The 24,636-nt window shown below is 37.5% G+C and overlaps 1 protein-coding gene across 1 annotated transcript in view; it reads left to right on the top strand.

Moving 5' to 3' along the window:
- The window catches only part of arid3a (AT-rich interactive domain 3A), a 43,874-nt gene that overhangs the window by 3,932 nt on the left and 15,306 nt on the right, over nt 1–24,636 (top strand). Inside the window, exons 2-3 of the mRNA XM_016575568.1 lie at nt 9,180–9,680; nt 11,023–11,305. Of these exons, the coding sequence (XP_016431054.1) occupies nt 9,370–9,680; nt 11,023–11,305 (594 nt within the window). The 5' untranslated portion in view covers nt 9,180–9,369. The remainder of the gene's footprint in view (nt 1–9,179; nt 9,681–11,022; nt 11,306–24,636) is intronic.

The raw sequence follows: 24,636 nt of genomic DNA, 5'->3' as shown, positions 1-24,636 counted from the left end.
GAATGCACAAGTCTTATGCGTTTGCCGCATGTCTTCCAGACTTCCACTGGCTCTTGAAGCACGTTTTTGGTTGTTTGTGTTTACTACCATGAAATCTGGTTTCTTCCATCATATCGGCTCCTTTGAAGCTGTAAATTTGAGGTATGTTAACCATGGATATTATATTTACTCTCACTTTTTGTTAGAAGTACCAATGCTTTGTGCCTTACATCTTCTAATTTTAAGGAAGAAACTTTGTGTATGTATAGTAAATTGTTTGCCTTCTCTATTTGTTCTATCTGTTGTTTGTCAAGTCTTCTCAATGGCACAATATCCTCAAGAATACGGGAGGTCAGGGCCAAACACGTGAAATCATATGTGCACTTCTGTTCTCGTTCTGTTCTGAGGAAGGAAGTGTCATGTATGTGGAGGCCCATGCTTTCGCCCTCAGATTTGCCCACAGCTCTTACACACGCCATCGTCATGGGAACCGCTTAAGAGATAGTAATGAGGTTACACGACTGGCTCACTCTCTGAAACATTGCAAATACAGATTCAAGAGACATCAGAGGCACTTGAGATTCAAGCCCAGGAGTAAGGCATGTTATTCGCAATTATTAATACACTTGTAGCGCACGAACCACCACCACAACACTTTTGACAACACTAGCAAAGCACCATTGAAACAAAAATGCTATACAAACTGTGAGTTAAAAAAAAATTGTTGAAGTTATACATGTCACATACTTTGTGTGTTATAAATCCACTATTTAAAACTGGATTTTGTGTGCTGCATTCACAGATGCACACTGCCTTTAACACATTAGATGTGCCTATAAAAAGGCAGAGTTTATTGCTTCAGAATAGCATTCTAAATGTTGGGAGGAGGTTGTGTGAATTCAGTTGAGTGGCTTGGCTTGGGTTCAAACTGCGCCTTTGCCAAAAGCCACTTATTAAAACGTTTCTGTGGTGCACTGCTGTTCACCTCAAGCACCTGCCAAAAAAGTGATCTTTAATTACATCTATCCCTTTATAAAACCCCATTATTATTTTTTATAAAAATTCAGAACAGTTTTGGGTTTAGATAAGTAGCTTATAGGGGTTTAAGGCAAGACACCCCAGGTAAATAGGGTGAATAAATTAACTAATAAATATCACCATACTTCCCCAATTGATATTTTTTCTCCCTGAAAATTTTATTTTAAATATGCACTATTTTGCATAAATTTCCAGAAGAGAAATCTGAGCACTGGATTGTCACAATACGCTGGAGCACGAGGAGACGTGGAGATTTTACAGAACGAGAGTCTTTTAATGATCCAATATGGAGACACCGAGCACAAGGATGACGTTCACAACAAGTAGACCCGACAGAGGAGAAATGCACAGACAAGAACTTATAAACACAGGACAATTACCAAACACAGGTGCACAGAATGACTAATTAAGTAAACGAGGACAGGAACATGACCAAATAAGGGACCACAGGAACAGAAACGGGCAAAACATAACAAAACGGGTCCATGATCCTGACATATCACCCCCCTCCCGGAAGGCGCGTCCTCGCGCCGTAGAACAACAGAGGGGAGGGGGGGCACGGGTGCAGAGAGCCAACGAGCCAGGGGGATGCCGAGGATCCGGGGGGCCACGGTGGAGCCGAGGGCTCTGGCGACTGAGGAGAAGACGGAGATACAGAGATCCGCGGCGGAGCGACTGAGGACCAAGGTGGAGCTGGCGGGAGGAAGGAGTTCAATGGAGCTGGTGGGAGGGAGAGACGAGGTGCAGTCCTGAGGCGATGGTGGGTCGACGCCCAACCAAGGCGGAGCCGGAGGGACGAGGGAGCCTGGTGGAGCTGGTGGATCGACGGGTTACAGTGGAGGTGAGGGAGCTAGGAGCCAAGGTGGAGCCGCTAGGTCTACGGGCCAAGGCGGAGTCCGGGCTTCGGAGGCTGGAGGCGGAGTTGTGGGATGCTCCAGCCACGGTGAGGATGGCAGACTCGCGGCGCTCGCACCGTATTGATGGTGGGCTAAGGGCGAGCAGAGGGGCTGCCAGACGACAGCGGTGGAGGAGGCAGGAGCGGGCGGTTGGGTGGGTATTCGTGAGCCTCCGGGCTCTCAGGGCTGCTCTCGGGGATCAGAGCACACTCCTGGCTGGACTGGGAAATGGGAGCCCTCTCAGGGCTGGACGGGACCAGCGGGGATATAGGAGAGAGGAGAGGGAGCAAGTCGACCTCCAGATCTGTTTCCCAGTCTGTCAGGTCCCCTTCTAAGTCCAGCAGTCCCAGATGTATAATTAGCTCACCCTCAGCCGCGGTGCAGTGGGCGGAGCGCCACTCAGCGCTCTCACCGTCCACAGTTTACTCCCTCGCGGTGGGCACTGTCGCCGGCTCTCGCACCTGGTCTGACGGGTGGGGCTCCACATCCAGGGCGATCCTCCACTCAGTCGCTCGGCATTGCGCTGGCTCGTTGATCGCGGCGGTGAGGCTCTCCGTCATCGGTGGGCTCGGACTGATGCTCCGCACCGCGGGGAGATGGTGGGCTGGGCACTGGGTCTGGAGTGGATCTGGCAAGATCATCCATGGGGCAGGTGGTGGATGGCGATCCGTTTCTCGCCAGAGTCCACTCCACGAAGGCGGCGAAATCCTCTCGAGGACCATCTTCGTACGACGCGTCCGGGTAGCTGGTGGTGCTAGCTAACAACCGGAACAGTCTCGTATGGTCCTCGAGAGATCTGTCCCCCTGCTCCAGTAGGAGGAAGAGGAATTCCGGTCGGGGGAAACACAACGGTAACAAAAACACTGAGAGAAAAAACGGAAACAAAAACAGAGGGTAGACACACGGAGGTAACTGTATTCGCTCGGGTCTTCTGACACAATACGCTGGAGCACGAGGAGAAGTGGAGATTTTACAGAACAAGAGTCTTTTAATGATCCAATAGGGAGACAGAGCACAAGTATGACATTCACAACAAGTAGACCGACAGAGGAAAAATTAACAGACAATAACTTATAAACACAGGACAATTACCAAACACAGGTGCACAGAATGACTAATTAACTAAACGAGGACAGGAACATGACCAAATAAGGGAACACAGGAAAAGAAACGGGGAAAACATAACAAAACGGGTCCATGATCCTGACAGGATTAAGCCGGGTTCAAAATTTGTTTAATTTTGTTGACATAGATTTGAAGGTTCTTACACAATGATTTTTGGATTTATCTCTCTCTCTCTCTCTCTCTTTTTTTTTTTTTAATAAATCTGGAAATACTGTAAACAGCCAGACAAAAAATATTTTTTACCATTTTTTTTTTTTAGGAATAAAATTATGTATAAAATCAGGTGAATTATATATGGACAAACCCCTCTGTGAAAACCTTCAGAATATAGATAGGAATATGGGTAACACGTTACTTGAAGGGGTGTGCATAAGACTGACATGACACCTTCATAATCATGACATGACACATGTCATGAATATGAAGGAGGTTTTATGCATGTTTATGACAACTGTCATTAAGTGTCATTCGCGCAGTTATGTCATTTTTAATGCCATTAAGTGTCATTCGCTCAGTTATGTCATTTTTAATGCAAATATGACATTATTTGACCTAACCCTAACCTAACCCTACCCCTAACCATAGCCCATAACAGACATCTCAGACAATGTCATCTTTGCATTAAAAATTACATAACTGAGCGAATGACACTTAATGACAGTTGTCATAAACATGCATAAAAACCTTCATATTCATGACATGTCATGTCATGATTATGTAGGTGTCATGTCATGATTATGAAGGTGTCATGTCAGTCTTATGCACACCCCTTCAAGTAAAGTGTAACCGGAATATGTTTGTAAGTGCTGCTGAAGTGGAGATTTCTGGCTTGGTGCAGAAGAAAAATCACATTTTGAGAAAAGGGCCTTCGGAATTGTAATGTAATTGAAATCTACAAACGCAAAATAGAGAAGGGGCAATCAAAGCAATACTTAAAGATGGATTTTGGATGCTTTCTTTCCACTAGTTTGAAACAACACTTGATGAAAAGCCAAATAGTCCAAAATCTCAAAAATGACTGAGGGATGCCTGACTGCCTGTAGAGTCTCATCTTAAATAATAATTTGTTTATTAATAAAATAAAGATAGAATATGTCTCCCATTTGACAAGTCTAAAAACAGTCAATTTCTGTTTTGTTTTTATTGAATTGAGTTTGCAAATATATATTGTGTAAAGATGTTCACTTTTTACAGTATCGATGTGCACATTTTTATAATAAAACTGTGATAGCCTAGTATGTCATATTTTTCCATTATATGGGTCATCCTGCAGTTTTTGTTTGCATTATCAAGCATTTAAACCCCATTGATTAACCACTGCACAAATTGTTCATAATCCTTTGTTCTCAAAATCTCAGCTCAGCTGAACTAACAGTCAGCTGAGCTAATGTGTCATTTTCAAAGTGAGAATTATCAGAATAAACTGTAATTAGTAAATAATCAGAAAACATTTAGAAATTATTTTCAGCTAGTTTTATTGATTTTGTAAATGCTCATTCAGGTCCTGTAGATACTTGAGTATTGAGCCTGACACCGTGGGAATCATTTAACAATCTATGATGCACAAAAATTCCCCTTTAAGACACACATCCCCTTAAAGATTCCACTGTAGACATTTAGAAAGCACAGAGATTTGAGTCTGCTTTTCCTTGGAATATATTGTAGCATGATGACCGATCTGTCATAACAGTTTAATTTGTGTGATTAACAGGTGTCTAGCTCTCAGTCCCCATGAGGAATATTCAAATGTTGGCACACTGGTGATGTGAACTTACCAAATGTAGTTTGGTTTCTGTGTATCACATTGGATGTTTCTTATAAACTAGATTGATTGCATATTCGTGTTAAACCTAGATTTGGTGTTATCCAGTGGTATTAAATGCTTAGCAACCTGTTTTATGTTCGTAATGTGACATTTCTATGTGGTGTAAAGAGAAAAATGTGCAAAGGTACTTACCAGGAATGGATAGTATTGTGAAAAGTGGGCATTCGAGAATGTAACCAAACTCAGTTTATTAAAATGGTAGATAGGTATTTGACTATTGGTTAAGTGAAATCAGTCGACAAGGAATTTCATTTCAGTGGCACAACTTAAGAGGTTTTACATTTTGATTAAAGATTACTTTATCAAATGTGTTTAGAACGTAAATTGAAACTATTTTGACTAATAATGAGAAGCTTCAAAGTAGCTTCTCCAAAAACAGATCTGACATTGATAATAATCCTGAGATCTCAATGCTGGAGTAAAAAAATGTCACCAGACCAGAATCTCTCGGTTTCATTTCCATTACTTTGCATGTGCACATATAAAACAGGCTGTTAGTCTGTGCAGTCATGCACTACAGCTATTGGAGATATTAAAGTGTCAACCTTTTCAACTTGTTTGTCTTTATCAATTTGCACTTTTTACTCTGTCACATGCCTAAAAGAAAAAGAAAAAGTAGTCGTTATTCTTTGTGCATGTTCACTATGACATATCAGTTTCCCGTCAGCCAGGAGTAAGTAATAGATATTATATTGAATGTATGGTGTAAATGCATGTGTATCAGATCCTTATGATGAATCTGGATGTAGGCCAGCTTGTCGCTCGTTATCAGTGTGGAATTAGACCCTTACTGCTGCCTTTATCTCCACAGTGTTTGCTCAGAATTCACAATCGTCAGCGCCCCCATCCATCTCTGGTTTAACCCATAAACTCCTGGTGTCATGCAAGATATCATCCTTTCAAATATCTTCTTTTGTGTTCACTATAAAAAAAGAAACTCATTCAGGTTTGAAATAGTTTGAGGGTGAGTAAATGACAGTTTTAATTTTGGGGAAAACTATCCAGGTTACTTACATACTTACTTTGGTATTTGCATTGCATTATCTTGTATTGGTAACAAGCCTTCACAAGTTTTCATGGTTGCGGTTGCCAGATGTTAAGAGTTTAAATCCCCCAATCAACGCTTTTTTTCTGAAATCGATACATTTTCTGTCCAGTGGTTTAAACTCTCTCTGCATTATGAAAAAAGTGCTTATGAACTGAAAACACTGGCAAACATGTAAGTTGTAGTTTAGTGGTCTCTGAGTTATTCTGCTCAAATAAAAGTGCAATACAGCCAGTCTGTTCTCTTTCATGCAGTCGTTTGCGCTGTTGCAGAATTATGATTCTTTAATTATGAATTAAGAATTGTTGTAGAATTTTGTTAATATTTCTAAAAAATAAAAAATATATTTTTAATGAAAGATTTCAGACCCTTCATTATAAGTTCATTCAAAAAAAAATAAATGTAACTTTAAAAATTCATAAATACACATAACACACAATATATAAAAACAAACCTTACTGGTTCTGAAAGCTCAAACATGCTTATGTGATGGGCCAGAAAATCCTTATTGTTTCTCCTGTGTCAACATTCAGAACAAGATATCACAGTAACTTTTTATCGGACATTGATGAAGAGGGATGGTTTTCTGCAGGGGAATAGGATCTTGCATGACACTAAGAATGTAATTGTCTGCAACACAATGTTCTCAGTGTTGAAAAGTTTTATATGCTGCTTTACAGCCACAGGCACAAGAAAAAACATAGATTGATTTCAGATGTCTTGAGAAACAATGGTCAAAAGTGCGAAGGACATTCTCATAGTAAAGACCATTTGACTAAACAGGTTTAACATAATATCTTTTATAAAACTATGAACTGGAAATAGAGTAAATGATAATTCAGGCAAGTGTCAAATTTAGCATCCAGCCAGCACTGCGGGCATCATAACGTGACATCTCCTAATATAGGCAGCGAAGTGTAGACACCGTGTCATGATGATTGTAGATGAAAGGTTTACAAATGCAGTGAATCGGCTAAGGTGTGGTCATGACTGATGACAAATAATGAAATACAAATGTGAGAAGGAAAGTGATAATTTCCTTATTGGACAAGATCACACTGCTTTTGTCAGAAAATGATCATTCATAGGCTGTGTGTTTCTTGTGTCATGTCTTGTGAATAAAAGTGTGAAGACGGTATTTCTGAATTACACTTCAGTTGCAAAAACTGCGTTAGAGGTGGTAAGTTTGTTTGATTTTCATGAATCAGTTCAAACTGTTTTCAGTCTGTCATTCTATTAATTCATAATTCTGATTCAATGATTCACTTTTGCAGCATCACTCAAAAATGTTCACTGTGTGTGCCATTTTTCATGTATTAAAGTTTTAGTGATGAGGTAAATGGACTTTTTTCACATTTCCGTGTTTCTCAGCAGCAGAAGTCATCATAGTTGGGTAAACTTCTAAAGCAGTGAATGGGACACTACCACACATATATTTTTTTGTATTCCCATTTGCTCAAATAGCAAAAGAAAAACTCCATGATAGTGTTTTCATGACTTTGAAAAAAGGAAAAAAATAGAGACCGATAACGGCAGTCAGTAGAGAGAACAATGTCAAATTTACCGTCACTCCCATAGACGCCGTTTTAGAAACACCCTCGCATTAGAGTATAGTGTTAGAAATGTACATACATTTAAAAAAAATTAAAATGCAACAAATTTTGGAGAATTTATGATTCTGATGACGTTGAAACGAATCATCACAGTTTTGTGAAAAGGGTCCATATTGAACCAGTTTGATTTAGGAGTAAATTGTTCAATTGATTGAACTGAATCAAAGATCCATTTAAAAGGTTTGACTAAAATAACAATCTCATCTTTACTTCTATCATTAACTCATTGATGGATTTCAGAGTATGCAGAGAATAAAGACTACTTCAATTATTTTCTCATGCAAAGCTGTTGTGTGGCTTCAGAAGACATTTTGATGCACCTAACTAACAATTCTGGGCTGAAAACGAAAATACATGTTATTTAATAATCAATGAATTATCCTATATATTTAATAAACAACACTGAGTTGTACAAACATTTAAATTGCACGTACAGCTTTTTGTCAACTTTTAAATGAGGATTATGTTTCTACTCAGATTTGTTATTGAAATATAAACATTTAAAAGATTTATTCAAACATGCATTAAGACAACAGGTTAAGTTTTAAATATTAAAAAAATATATACCAAGTATATAGAGAATGAATGGCTTTCCTGAGGTAAATGTGATGTTATATGCTATATGTTGTTTACAAGCTGTTTGATTGAGCGATTACATGACATAATACATTTCAGTAAGTTGTTCTGTTTCTTTCAACACCTTTTGATATTCATTCATGTTTATTTCTTGCTATAACTAGTAGTAAAGTGGAAGAGATGATCGGTTCATGTGTCGCTTGAACTGAGGCTGTTACAGTGATCTGTCAAACCACATTAAAGAGCGTCAAAACCACATTTATTGTTTGTAGTTTGTGATAAAATTGACAGAATTTGAAGGCTGAGACTTTGTTTCATTTTAAAAGTAACAAAGCACAAAGCTTATTGCGATTATTGGATGGCAGGTGCTACAAAAAATATAGTGAAGTTCACACATCAGCCGAAAACATCACAGACTAAAAGATTGATCTTGAGATTTAAGAATCCATATCAGTTTCGATTAAAAATGAGAAATCGATATTGTTAATCCAGCACTAGTGTCCACAAAACTGACATGCTTACCTGTTGTAGTTGTTGACGTGACATGTGGCCAAGCATGGTGACCCATACTTGGAATTAGTGCTCTGCATTTAACCCATCCAAAGTGCACACACACAGCAGTGAACACACACACGGAGCAGTGGGCAGCCATTTTTTTTGCTGCGGTGCCCGGGGAGCAGTTGGGGGTTCGGTGCCTTGCTCAAGGGCACCTCAGTCGTGGTATTGAAGGTGGGAGAGAGCGCTGTACATTCACTCCCCCCACCTACAATCCCTGCCGGTACGAGACTCGAACCCCGCAACCTTTGGGTTACGAGTCCAACTCTCTAACCATTAGGCCACGACTTCCCCTGTTTATCCACGTTGTGTGCACAATAGCTGCTGACAGTCAAAACATGCCATAGGAGAAATGCTAATTAACTGTTGCTGTTTTGGTCTCTGATTTTGCCTTCCAAAACAATTTCAGTAGAAACTGAAAATTGCTATTTTGGCCCAAAACTTTTTGGTTGCTGAAATTTTGGTGCAGCGCCAATTTTTATATATCAAATATTTTAAATTAACGTTTTATAATTTTTCTTTCTCAGGTAGGCCCCTGTGTGTGGGGGTCATCTTCCCCTTAGCTGTCTGCTGGTGTCCGTCAAGTAGAAGACCAACACTTCCTGTTTCCTGAAGCCCTGCCTTCTGGATCAGGTTTATAGAAAGGGGTCCGGTCTGTTTTCGGCTGTTGGGGGAAGTGAAGGGGCCAGAATCCTAGCGTGTCCTGTTTCCCAGGCAATGAAGCTGCAGGCGGTGATGGAGAACCTGCACAGACAGCAGAGAGCCAAACTGCTGATGGAGCAGGCGGGGCAATCGCATAGCCCCGCCCCCGTAGGGGAGGGGCTGAAAGCAATCTCTGTCTCTGAAACAGAGCAGGCGCAGATGGCGGCGCTAGCAGCAATGCGTGCAGTAGCAGCTGGACTTCAGAGGGCCGACAGCCCCATGTCTGAACACAGCAGTGGAGGAGACGAAGTTGATGAGGAGGAGGATGAAGAGGAAGGGGAGGAGCAATACAAAGATATGATGGGGTCTGAGGAGGAAGAGCAGATGTAAGTTGGCAAATTAATGCAAATAAGTTATTGGCTGCTACTTGAGTTGGATGTTTTACATTTAAACGGCATTATGTTGTGCTGAATTTGTGACATTTGTGCATATACATGTGTTAAAGGGGAGTTCATTACATATACCGGTCAGAAGTTTAGAATAAAGTTAATTTTTTTACGTTGTTGAAGGAAGTCACTTATGATCACCAAAGCTGAATTTATTTGATCAAAAATTTAGTAAAAACTGTAATATTGTGAAATATTATTACAGTATAATAAAATGAAACTGTTTTCTATTTGAATATATTCTAAAATGTCATTCATTCCTGTGATGCAAAGCTGAATTTTCAGCATCATTACTCCAATCTTCAGTGTCACGTGATCCTTCAGAAATCATTCTAATATGCTGATTTGCTGCTCAATGTTGAATATTTTTGTGGAAACTATGATACACTACCATTTAAAAGTTTGGAGTAAGTAAAGAAAGAAAAGGAATTAATAATTTTATTCAGAAAGGATGCATTAAATGGATCAAAAGTGACTGTAAAGACATTTATAAAGTTACAGAAGATTTGTATTTCAAATGCTGCTTTTCTATCTATTACATTTTCTATTCATCAGAGGATCCTGAAAACTAAATTGTATCATGATTTTCACAAATATGGTAAGCAGCAAAAACTGTTTAAACCTTTGGTTATAAAAATAACATTTATTAAAGTCTCTTTATTTGTGGTACCCGATTATCAAAAATAAGTGAATACAAAATCAACATATTGAATGATCATGTGACACAGAAGACTGGAATTATGGCAGCTAAAAATTCCGTTTTAAACCACAGAAATAAATTGCATTTCAAAATATATTACAATAGAAATCAGTTCTTGTAAATTGTAATAATATTTCACAATATTATTGTTTTTAATGTATTTTTATTCAAATAAATGCAGCCTTGGTGAGCATAAGAGACTTCTTTCAAAAACATTACAGAATCATAATTATTCCACTTTTAACCAGTAGTGTATGCCATGTTGAGGAAATTAAAAAAAAATGAAAAAACAATCAAATTCAGAAATACCAGAAAGTTTTGCTATAAATATGGCTAAAAGAAATGTGCTGAAAAGAAATTGGACAAGCATCTCTCACGTCTTCAGAAAATGTACAAGTCTACTGTGTACCTACTATATATTTAATATGTAGCTTTCTGTAAATCATTTTCTCATTTTAACAGAATTCGTGGCATGGTAGTTGGATGGCAGTTAACCCATAGCAATGTTTCATTAACTTGAATGAGTTGCCTGAATTCATAACCGTCCCTCTGTAACATTTCATCTCATGTGTTCCTGCGCAGAAAACAGAAATGGGATGAAGATGACTTTGAGGGTGAGATGGAAGAAGACTATGATGACGATTTAGGTGACGAAGTGCTACCGTCAGGCCGTGAGGCTGTTACCCCAGGCAGAGGCATCCTTCTCTTACCCCACCGCCATTTACACCCTCACTCCCAGCTGCTTAAGGCTCGGCCTGGTTCTGAAAGTGAACCGCGGGCATTGACTCACTCCACACATTCATCCCACGGGCCGCTCCATGGACAGGACCACGCAGACTGGACCTATGAGGAGCAGTTCAGACAGGTCAGAAATTAACTTATACACTAAAGGGCAATATTTTTCCTCTGGAATTGTCTTCCTGGGACATTTTTTTAACCTATGTAAGAGCAGTTTGTTTACATTTTATTTTAAGGTGTCATTGTTACAGTGTAATTATCCATTTAAGTACTGAGTAATATTAATTAACTACAAGTACTTACTATATGGTTAGGATTAGGGTTTGGCTTAGGGTAACTTGCATGTAATTAAGCATAATTAATTGTTATTATAATAGTAAGTACATAAAACATGTGTAACAAGGACACCTTAAAATAAAGTGTTACCGGCTATTTTTATAAATTGAATGGAAGTCGGTGGCTACTAGCAACTGTTTGATTATGAACATTTTTCAAAATATCTTCTTTTGTGTTCAACAGAAGAAAGAAATGTATACAGGTTTGGAACAACTTGAGGGTGAGAAAATAAGGACAATATTTTCATATCTGGGTGAACTATTCCTTTAAATTTAACCAGTTACTGCAATTAATCACAATACTATAGACTGTTAACACTCAAATGTTTTCCAACATCAACAAAATCCATCTTTACAATGCAAAGGTGGAACAGAAGCTGTCATCTGACATGTTGCTTATGTTTATTTACACATGCTCCTCATGTACTTGAATTTACACTAAAATTGCATGATGTAAATCCTACAAATTAAAAAAACAGGAGTCCATTAGAGGGTGAAGCTGCAGCATCATGACAAAATCGTTATTGCTATTGATATTGTAATAATTACAATAGTTTTTTACAAAAAGTTTTTTTTTCTGGCTACAGGCAAAAGTTAAAAACAGTTTATGAATGTGAATTTATTTATTTTTACAGATTAGAAAATCAAGACAAAAACAAAACTGTTATTCAAACTAGGAATAAATTATATAAAGAAAGCCAGCAAGAAAGCCGCGGTCCATGATTTCAGTCTAATGTGAGTTATGCACTTTTGCAAAAACTCATGTTATAATCACTGAAGCTGTCTAAACTGCAAAATGATTCTTACTTACACATTTTCTGGATTTGTCATTTATGATGATTAGAGAATTCATGAACGCAGATTCAGAATTCCGTCAGTGAGTCAACTCCAGCGTTCTCCGCGGTGATGAATCAGAATGCTGCTGATTGGCCATTGCATTCACAAGCTCAACAGAAATGTGTGTGATTGGTTATAATGCTCAGCGCTCCCAACTGTACATAAAAAGAAATCCGATGTAACTACAAGTACTTACTATATGGTTAGGATTAGGGTTTGGCTTAGGGTAACTTGCATGTAATTAAGCATAATTAATTGTTATTATAATAGTAAGTACATAAAACATGTGTAACAAGGACACCTTAAAATAAAGTGTTACCGGCTATTTTTATAAATTGAATGGAAGTCGGTGGCTACTAGCAACTGTTTGATTATGAACATTTTTCAAAATATCTTCTTTTGTGTTCAACAGAAGAAAGAAATGTATACAGGTTTGGAACAACTTGAGGGTGAGAAAATAAGGACAATATTTTCATATCTGGGTGAACTATTCCTTTAAATTTAACCAGTTACTGCAATTAATCACAATACTATAGACTGTTAACACTCAAATGTTTTCCAACATCAACAAAATCCATCTTTACAATGCAAAGGTGGAACAGAAGCTGTCATCTGACATGTTGCTTATGTTTATTTACACATGCTCCTCATGTACTTGAATTTACACTAAAATTGCATGATGTAAATCCTACAAATTAAAAAAACAGGAGTCCATTAGAGGGTGAAGCTGCAGCATCATGACAAAATCGTTATTGCTATTGATATTGTAATAATTACAATAGTTTTTTACAAGACAGCGAGCAGGACTTGAGGAAATAACTTGACTAATTTATCTGGGGCTGAAGCTGTAATGTTTTATGCTGAGTGTGAGATTTTGTGAAGTGAGTTATGAAAGCAGAACTCCTAAACTAAGCAATATACAGTCAGAGGGATTGAGTACATCTGACCGTCACTGCTCAAAAGCACACTACATTTAAATACTCAAATTGTATAGTTTTGGATTATGTTGGTGCACAACTAATCACAAGCCAGATGCGTAAATTCCAACATCGTTTTCTTACCAGACTGTAGCTACGATCCTGAAATTGTGAATGAAGTAATTTTATTACTTCATGCATTTATGTTTGTTCTTGTTGTTTGTTAAACCTGAACCGCATATCAAACAGTGACATTCCCAACACATATGGTCTGGCACACAGTTATATATTAGCTGTAGTTGTTTAGCTCGTATGTGCAGGCTGAGGCTTGTTAGGATGTCATGTGACCGAAAATAAAGGAAGGTTTAAGACATAATTACTGATTATCTCAGAACATGAAGCCAAATGCCGGATCATGCAGAATATGCATATTTGTTGATTTCTCAAAATGAACTTTGAATATTGAAGGTCTCTCCCTCCTACATACAGAAAGAGTTCGGTTGCCCTGCTATTTGAGACAATGAAGAGTCTTCGTCTGGAGCAGTGGTCATGACAACAACACCTGTCAATCATCTACGTTATGCACTGCCAACCAAATAAAAAAACACACTTAAAACAATTTAATGTTTTTCCCCCACTGCATTAACGAGATCAGATTAAAATAATAAAATAACAAAGAAACACATTACAGGTAGCAGAGCATTTGGCAGCTCTATTGCATTTACACTGCAAGACTTAATGCACAGATCTATTTTGACACATCAGATTTTTTTTGTCATCAGCAGGTACCGAATCGACCTGATACTCTGTACTACCGGTACTGGAGAAAGGCTGGTATTGTTATGTTTTTAAAATTGAAGTATCAGGTACACATACTTTTGAAAACACTAGTCAGTAAGATAATTTGTAGCTGATTTATGGAACTGAAAGGCAACATGCAGTAACACTATTGTGATTATGTTCCATGCCGTTGTAATACTGCTTTCCCATAATGACTGTTTCATGTGCTCCAGAAGTGCTGTGACATCTGTACCCTTCCTGGGGAATTTTTTAACCCAAGATTTCCGATTAAGGAGCATTGCAGGTTATTCTTTTTTGAATAATCATGTTGGATTTGAACATTTTGTACCCTGCTTTTGAGAACAAGGTCATGTGATTTGCGTATGCTGGGCATGTGATGTGCTGACTGAAGCGTTTGCAGGTGTTTACAACTGTTGGTTGGCGGCCGACAGAAATATTATTGGAGCATTAGCATTCAGTTCCAAGTATGATCTTCATATCAAGTCGTTGCCAGAAAACTTGAATATTGTGGGCAGTTATGCAATCAAGACATGCAGCACTGTCTGTACGTTGAGATGTTGCACAATGATTGCGTGGTACTTGAATGGTTATATAATGAATACTTTACACCCCTGCTTGCGTTCTGAATATGAGAATGCGAAACTGGATGATACGCCCAGTTGCAACAACACACTAATGATTTTAGACATATTTACTTGTTGCCTCATAACACTAGTTTGTTTGCTGTAGTTTGTGCTTCCGTACATGTGGAAAGGGATAAGACCCCTGGTTTATTTTGGGCAGGTGGGTGGGGGCAGTGAGGAATGTGCCTGAGGGAAAGTGATAATCTGGACCCTGCCAAAAAACAAAACAAAAAAAAAACGCCAAAGTCTATCGGCCGTCACAGCTGGAACCTTTCCCAACTGAACTCTGGCACACTTTAACAAATAAAACCCATGACTCATTTTTGCAGGTCTTAAAAAGTCTTAATTCACCCTTCCACACATTCTTAGTCTTAAATGAGAGCAGAAAGTCTTAAAAATAGTAAATTTAGGCTACATGTTAGCTGCTAATCTACAATGGCCACATGGTTTTCTCAACTGACAAAGGGCTGCTTTCAACTTCTTTAAAGACAATGCTACAGATATTAAACACATCCATTTCAACCATTTTTTTATGAATGAACTGTCATACCAGATCTCCTCCTCTTCGCACTACCATAAAAGTAATATTCGTCCCCCTGCAAAAAAACAAAACAAAAAAAACCCCGCCAAAGTCTATCGGCCATCACAGCTGGAACCTTTCCCAACTGAACTCTGGCACACTTTAACAAATAAAACCCATGACTCATTTTTGTGGGTCTTAAAAAGTCTTAATTCACCCTTCCACACATTCTTATTCTTAAATCAGAGCAGAAAGTCTTAGGCCTGGTTTCACAGTCAGGGCTTAGACTAAGCCAGGTTTAGGCCATAGTTCAATTAGGACATTTAAATGTCTTTTATAAACAATCCTTAGGGAAAAAAAACATTACTGGTGTGAATCTTGAGACAAAACAATGGCACTCATATATTTTAAGATATGGCAGTGCAAGTTTCTTTCAGTTAAAACAGCTCAGACATGTATTTTAGTCTGGGACTAGGCTTAAGCCTTGTCTGTGAAACCGGGGGTTAAATTCATAAAGTCATGGCATTAAATGTTGCATGCACTGCAATAAACGAATCTTCAGTATTTTTGTCTTGTTTTCCAATTGAAATATCCTTAAATCAAGATACATTTGCTTGAGATGCAAAAAAGATGTAAAAAGCTGTGAAGTCTTGTTTTTTTTTGAGAAATTGGACAAAATTAAGTTTAAAACCAGAACAAATATCTGTCAATGGGGAATGAAAACTTTTACTTTGAATTAAGTAGTTTGTTTGTTTGTTTTCTGAGCCCATTGGCAGGCACTGCAATAAACGAATCTTCAGTATTTTTGTCTTGTTTTCCAATTGAAATATCCTTAAATCAAGATACATTTGCTTGAGATGCAAAAAAAATGTAAAAAGCTGTGAAGTCTTGTTTTTTTTTGAGAAATTGGACAAAATTAAGTTTAAAACCAGAACAAATATCTGTGAATGGGGAATGAAAACTTTTACTTTGAATTAAGTAGTTTGTTTGTTTGTTTTCTGAGCCCATTGGCATATATTTGTACTTTTAAATCATAAGCACTTCTTTTTGACCAATTTCAAGATAGCAAGATTTCTTATGTAATTTTGCTTCTCAATGTAAATGTTTAGATATTTGTATATCTATTTGGTAATCTTTAGAAACTTAGATATTTGCCCTGGAAAACAAGACAAATATACTAAATGAAGAGCATCTTTTTTTCAGTGTGCTCAGAAGATACAATAAAAGCTGTATTCATATTCTAGTGGTTTGGAGCAGAGCTATTCAAACCTTAAGCAATTTTTTTTTTTTTTGTAAAATTATTTTAAAAGTAATGGAGATCAGTTGGAAGTTGTATTTTCACTTTGAACTTTGAAGTGTTGCTAATACACATTGTGTTCCTTACATTTTCTTTACATAGTCTTAAAAAGGTCTTCAAATATTTAACTTCATAAAACCTGCAGAAACCTTCTAACTACAAGTCAACCTGTCTGCCAGCATTACGCAGAGCATGTGAAAGGCTGACAGCTGGTCTTTTTCCTGCAGCAGCTGGGACACGGCCAAAATAAATGCAAAGCCACTGTGTCTCTGATTATGTTTGATACAGATATTAATTAATCGTGTTTTAAGGCATGCTGCCAAATTCTCTAGCATAACTATCTGTTCCTGCCATGAAGTGAATTGAATAAAGAAACAGATTTATTCACTGGTATCAAAAATGGCATGTCGTAATCATTCACACAATGAGATGGCTTTAGTACTATTGTCTGCTGCTGGCCAAGTTTGTGGTTTTAATTCATTGGAATTGATGTGATTTGTCTTTTTTCTATTCTATGTTGTTAAATTCATCCTCTTGTAAGTAAGATACAAGAAAAGTCCGTTGTGGCAGATTTTTGTTCCTATGCAAATTGTCCTTTCGGTGCTGCCAGGTGGTTTCTGTTCCATCAACATCTCCAAGAGACGTTTCTGTTTAACTAAATCATCCTCTGATCAGAATTTTATAGACCTCATATAGGAGTTTGCATTTATATGTTCCTGCACTGTCTGGGTGGTTTTATGCAACTTCCCCTTCCTGATAACAACTAACAGTTGTGTTCTGTAGCCTTTTCAGAATTCAGCCATTTGTATTTCTATCTATCTATCTATCTATCTATCTATCTGTCTGTCTTATATACAAGCATCAAAACAATGAAAGATAAACAAGCATCAAAATAGTGAAAGATATACAAGCATCAAAACAATAAAAGATTAATACAGCTTTAAATTGTTTTTTTCTGTACATTAATGTTGGTGTGTGTGTGTGTGTGTGTGTGTGTGTGTGTGTGCAATAAACAACATTATTAAAATATAGAAAAATAAAAGGACACATTAATGTACAGAAAAAAAATACATTTAAAGCTGTATTATTTATTTCATATAAAAGAAGCAGTTCTGAAGCTACTTTCTGAGTGGATGACACATTTATTTGAAGCAGTTATTCATTTGAATGCCTTTGACCACGCATTCTATATTAATGTGTCAAGTTGCTACAGTACGTGGTAACCCTAAACAGTCCACAGTTGATCGGATTTCAAGGGGAGCGTCTCTGATTTCATCATTTTCTCTTACTACATCAATTTTAGCACAGCATGGTGATAAAGAGCAAAGAAAGTAAAACCAAATATAAGGAGCTCATTTCTTCTAAATATATTAAAATTTTAATGCAAGCTACAATGTGATGTTTTGTGCATAATTCTTTATTTTAGTAAAGAAGAAACATTAACTGAATTTCAGATGTGTGCTTCACATGATATCAATCAATCAACATTTATTTTTATAGCGCTTTGCAATACTCAAGGTGACCAAAGTGCTTTCCAATAAGAGCAGAAAATAATACAGTAAAAACAAAAGTATAATTGGCTACAGCAAAATAGGTAAAGTAATAAACCATAAAATACATAAAACACTTAAAATACATGAAAATATTACAACATTGCTAGGTATTAAATGCCAGTCTAAATAAATAAGTTTTAAGCCTATTTTTAAAAAGACCCAGATCAGTAATAGTACGCATATCAAGGGGAAGCTTGTTCCAAAGTCTCGGCCCAGCCACGGAAAAGGCCCGGTCACCCCAGTGTTTGTACCTTGATCTCGGGACTTCCAGCTAAAGTTGATTTGTTGACCTCAAAGCCCTGTTTGGCTGGCGAAAAGCCAGAATCTCAGTTAAATGAGGTGGGGCGAGGCCATTGAGAGCTTTAAAACCAAATAATAAAATTTTTTAATCAAATCTAAACGAAACTGGAAGCCAGTGGAGGGAATAGAGAATTGGGGTGATGTGCTCATGTCTGCGTGTATTGGTTAAAAGACAGGCCGCAGCGTTCTGCACCAGCTGGAGACGACTGTGAAAAACCAACATAAAGTGCATTGCAGTAATCTATTCTTGAACTAATAAAAGCATGAATTGCTCTGAAAGCATGAATTCTCAAGGTCAGGGCGCTACAAAAATGGTTTGACCTTGGCCAAAAGACGTAGCTGAAAAAAAACTTGCTTTAACCACGGTGTCAATTTGTTTATCAAATTTCAGGCTACTATCAAAAGTCACACTGAGATTTTTGACAGTTGGTCTAAGCTTTGAAGTCAGCGCACAAAAGTCAGAAGTTACAGACTCTCCAAATAAAATGTATTCAGTCTTTTCTTCATTTAAGTGAAGGAAATTGTGCTGCAATCAAAGTTTAATGTCATGAATCAATTAGCGACCCAACTGCGTCAGCATTTTTCGGCCTCATAGGCAAATAAATTTGCAAATCATCTGCATAGCAGTAAAAAGCTATTGTGTGTCTGGCTATAATTGACCCGAGAGGCAGCATGTAAAGTGAAAATAAAACAGACCCGAGAATAGAGCCTTGTGGCACCCCACAAGAGAGAGAGGCAGTAGAGGAGGACATGTCCCCGATCATTACAGAAAAACTTCTGTTGGTCAGATATGACAAGAACCACTGAAGTGCAGTACCCCGAATGCCAACAGAATGATTGAGGTGAGACTGAAGGACTTCATGGTCCACTTTATCAAAGGCCGCCGTCAGATCAAGAAAACACTTATATAACAGGGCACTTTTCATCAACAGACCGAGCAATATTGTTGTGCACCTTTAACCGTGCAGACTCAATACTATGTCACGATCTGAATCCAGACTGGAATTTCTCAAAGATAGTTATTTTCTAAAAAGGACTGTAATTGTATAAAAACAACTTTTTCTAAAACCTTTGAAAGAAAAGGAAAGTGGGAAACTGGTCTAAAAGTAGATAAAACTGAGGGATCCAGATGTGTTTTTTTTTTAAGAAGAGGTCTAACCACAGCATGTTTAAAAGCGGCAGGGACAGTTCCTGAGCTAAGACATGTATTAATCAAAGCCAACAGAAAAGGCCCGACAGTGGTAAAAACCTCTTTTAACAGTTTGGTTGGAACAACGTCCAAGGGGCAGTTTGTGGCCCTCATATGTTGCACTACTTCAGTAAGGAATGACAATGAAACTGTTTCAAACTGTTCAAACACCGCAGAATGTGCTGCAACGACAGGTAAGCCAGTTCCAGAACTCCTGTTAGTGAGTTGTCTAACAGACTCCACTTTATTAATAAAAAGGTGGAGACTGAGGCATCAGTCAGAGGAAAGGTGCGCGGATTCACAACATTTAATTGTGTTGAATAGCACCCTGGGACAATGTCCGCTATTGGTAATAATATTAGACAAAAATTTTGACTTCTCTTCTTTCACAGCTCTCTGATAATCAGAAAAACAACCCCTTAATTTTTTCAGAGACACATGTAATTTGTCCTTCCATCTCCGCTCTGCCTGTCTACAACGTTGCCTGAGGGCACGAGTGGCATCATTTATCCAGGGATCTGCTCTTAGCTTGGAAAATCTGTGCTTATAAGGGGCAATAGAGTCTAAGATCCCAGAACATGCAGGAGAAACAGGTCCATGGGGGGCAAAGTCCATAAAAGCAGTAGCAAGCTCTTCAACTGTTGAGGATGTGACGATGACACGGTGGAGCAGGAGACTTGCTAGCTGTTGATGGGGGGGACAGTAAATTCAAAAATAATAGGGAAGTGATCTGAGATGGCAGACTCAGATATTTCAGTAAAGGAAATAGAGAGCCCATGAGAAATAATAAGTGTAATAATAATATGTGTAACTGCATATCAGACATACTAAATGAGTTCTGTGAAATCTTGTGCAATGTTTTTGTTTAAAACAAACTGTAATTTTCATTAAAAGAGTTTTTTTTTCACCTCATGTTGTTCCAAACCTGTATGACCTTCTTTCTTTTTTGATAAATATCTATGTTCAACAGAGGAAAGTCATACTGGTTTGGAATGACATAAGGGTGAGTAAATGAATTAATTTTTAGTTGAAACCTGCAAAGTTTACCTGTAAAACCACTGTAATGCACAACCTCAAATGGTTTGTTCAGTTGTTGCATTAATATAATTCATACTGCATGGTAAGTTTTGTTGCTCTGTGGTTTAAGGTGGTACTAGCCTTCCCATGCAACTGGATTTGAGAATTTACTTGTAGTTAATGTTGTCATAAACCAACTGGATACGTTGTTATTCTTCAGTAAGAGACTATCATGATATCAAATATGAAGAGAAAAAACTGTCTAATTTTGTAGCTCTATAAAATGTTACACTTCTTCCTCTCACACAAACTTCCTGAGAAAAAGAGAAGTATCCTTTGATGTCCGCTGTAAACAGAAGGGCAAATGGAACCCAGATGGACAGTAAAGAAAAGAGCTCTTTAAAAATTCATCACACCCTCTACAGTCAGTTGCCATTTAGTGGTTTTAACATTAAACATTGATTTGCTTACTGCAAACTGATGGGAGGAGAGCCATTTAAATGCACCAAGCTGAAGTGAAGCTTGGATTTGAATATATATTTTTATATGATTTAGTTGCAGTTTTGATCCATCAATATATCCCACTAGCTTCAAAGATTTCATGCATTTTCAGAATTGACATGCACTCTTGCTATTTATGCTCGATATCATCAGTTGGTTACCATCGTGTGAGCTGTTGCTGAATTACCATAACACTTCCTAATTGGTTTTGGTGTCGTCACTTTGTTTTTGTCTGTCAAACAGTTGTTAAATCAATGGATAATGTTGCTAATTACATTTTGTTATTGTCACTGTTTTTATTATTTGAACGTCTGTTCAATTTTCATAAACTCTTGCTAATTATGTTTCTTATCATCGCTTGACCAGTTGGTGGATTGCTGTAAACTCCTGCTAATTATGTGCAGTATTGTCACATTTTTATAGGCCTGCACAATATTTTATAATTAAAAAATATTTTTTTACACCTCATCAGAATTATTGCACTTTCACAAGCACAAATCAAGAGACCGTCAACTCGCACGGTTTGCTTGTGGATTCGGTTGCAGCAAACGATCGCATTTCACCGTGGACAAAGTGGAGTCCAGCCCGCCTCAGCTCACTCTATCCCGGCCTCAGCGCACGCTAAGCCGGGGCTTCCCCTCACGCTAGGCCGCTGTGTTTTTCGTTGCCACTGATCGCTCCGGCCGGACAGGGCATCATCACAGTATGGTGAGGGGCGTAAGATTTCCGTCTCACGCTTGAGGTATTCGGCTAATCACAACGCACTGGATAGCTGGCCAGTCAGAGCACACCTCGCTTTTCAGACCTATGAGCTTTGTAAAAATCGACGCGTTTCAAAAAGGCGGGGCATAGAGGAGAAACAATAATGTACAGCATGTGGAAAATAATGTGTTTTTTTAACTTTAAACCGCATAAACACATTTCATTACACCAAATACACAAAATAATGTTCTTTTTAGCAACATCATATGACCCCTTTAAGAAAAAGCTCTGATTAGGGGATTTCAACTCTGGCAACTGCAACAATGAAAACTTGTGGAGGCTTGTTACCAAATCAAGATGACAAATTAAAACTAAAGGTTTTCAAGATAAATAACCAGCGGGCAAATATATCAAGTGATTATGCTTAATAAATCGAGAGAAGCAGAAATCGCGATAATAATTCAAATGCGATTTACCGTCCAGCCCTGCGTATTCCAGGTCCCACTCTTTGTTTAAACAAATAAGGTTCTCACAGCTCCTGATGTATAAACATATCAGTGCCTGATTTGCCTAATTCACAGATTTGCTTTCACCGCTGACCTATTATCAGTCAACCGTTTAATTATTCCTGTCTCAGAAAAAAAGTTCTACACAGTGAATAAATGGTCTTGTTAATGTAGACGTGACATCATGTATTCATATTTTGTTTCAGACAGACATCTCCCATAGGCATTCTGCCATTCAAACAGCTTTAATTGCACCGATAACTCACTCATGTCCAAGCAGGAAAACGAGCACTTGTAGACAGGAATTGCTGTTATGGGGAGTAGTTCATAGCTGGATGTTGTCCAGACATTGCTGCTGCTTCAGAGCTGATGTCAGGCTCGGGCCTCTAGACATTGGAATGTAAACAAAGATGGACGAAAAGCTTAGGCTCGCACTTTTCCATTGCATCACACTTCTCTCTTAAGAGTCATTCTATAATTTAGGGTACATTTCACATCAGGAAAAAGGTGTAAAAACAAAATGCTTTCTCAGTAAAACAACTATTGGTTTCAGTTTATGTATTTTATCAACGTAACCTATCTGCTATTTTCCAAGCTTAATCATTAAACACCATTTTGATATTATAAAGAAAATCATGTTTTCCTTGGTGGTGGGACAAACTGCATGGGTTGACAGGTAACATAGTTGACAATTTTACCATTTTGATTCATAATTTTAATGTCAGACTTTTGTCTGGTCAACCAATGTTATTTAATCAGGTTAACCTCACATTTGAATATTTATTTGAATTAAAATCATAAAAATATTGCAAACCATAACAATGTGACCAACATAGTTGACGGGTAATTAATAAACTCCTTGTCAGTCGGTCATTGGAGATCAACTATAGAAAAAAATCAAAAGGGCGTTTACCATAATGCGTCCACCACAGAAGAAAATGACATCACATGATGCTGGTCGCATGATTTTGTGATAAACCATTTTTTATTTACAGAAGGGTTTGATTAGTAACATTGTTGACAGAATATTTGCGGACATGAGTAAAATGAAGAATTTTCTTATTTGAAAGAAAATGTCATTTAAAATCAGTCGATTTTTCTAATGTATTTGGATTCTAGAAATAAATTTAAAATGGATACCCTAAATTATGGAACGACTCTTAAACGTTTTGTCCATCAACCTGGAGTGTCTTTTCATCTTTAATGAGTTTTCTTCCCTTTAATATACTTGTTTCTTTCAACCAAGAGTCAGGGTTTTTTTCAGTACATGTGGTTTGAGTTGCTTCTAAATTTAGTCAAATGTATACATTTATTTATGAATCATGTTTTCTCTGTGAAACCATTCACCCACACAGATTTTGCACACAAGCGTTTGCATACATAACGTTTGTGAATGAGACCTGAGGAGAGGGTTGGTGGGAAAATGTGTGATCAGAAGTCAAATGTTTGTCCAATTTCTAATTGTTGGAGATGAACAGGCCACGTGAGATGTGAGACAGGAAGCAGTGTTAATTTAGTATCGTTGAGATATTAGTATTGCTTTTGTTAATATTTTGAATTAGATTTTATTTTTATTTTTTTTCTGCTTTTGTTAATTTTATTTATAGTAATTTAGTTGTGTTTTTGCCATTTTTGTTAGTTTTGTTGTTTTTAAATATGCCAAAATAGATCTTTTTATTTTTTTTTCAGTTATTATTAGTACATCAAGTTGAAATAACGGTAAAAAGGAAAATGAGAAATGTTATCTTGGAAACTAGCTGAAATAAAATAAGTTTAAGGTTTATATTTTATTTTTATTTTATGTAACATTGTTTTATGAATTTAGTTTTAGTTTTAGTTATATAATAACCCTGACAGGAAGTGTGCAGGGTTCAGCGTGCAATAAATGACTGGAGCTTTTACAATACCAAATGTAACCTGATACCGAGCTGATGGTCCCTCCCTTTCAGGGACACGGGAAGTATGGGTGCTGAGGGGGCTGCAGCACCCCCTGTTTTCACATGGTTGCAAATGCAACGCCAAGTTTGTTCATTAAAATTTATTCAGTTTTAGCATTTAATAATTTATTTGTAATGATCTCTGAAATGTAAATTGTAAGTGGGCTATAATAAACCCATGTTTATCTTTATAAACATGATTAATTTAACTTGTGATGTTTTCTATATGTGATGATTAGCCTAATCCTCATGAACACATGACGCTAGCGCGTGGTATCAGACATGAACTGTACAGAATGCGAACAAGATTAACTTTAATACTTTAAAAAAGTATTAAAAACTTTAAAAAGGAGATAATGGCGCAAAAGCGAATATCAGATTTTTTTAAATGCCCATCCCAGCAAAAACTTTCCAAAATCGGCA

Source organism: Sinocyclocheilus rhinocerous, unplaced genomic scaffold, assembly GCF_001515625.1.
Source record: "Sinocyclocheilus rhinocerous isolate Xijiao unplaced genomic scaffold, SAMN03320098_v1.1 scaffold324, whole genome shotgun sequence".
Taxonomy (NCBI): Eukaryota; Metazoa; Chordata; class Actinopteri; order Cypriniformes; family Cyprinidae; genus Sinocyclocheilus; species Sinocyclocheilus rhinocerous.
Note: the sequence above shows the minus strand (reverse complement) of the source record. Positions and strands in the feature narration are given on the sequence as shown.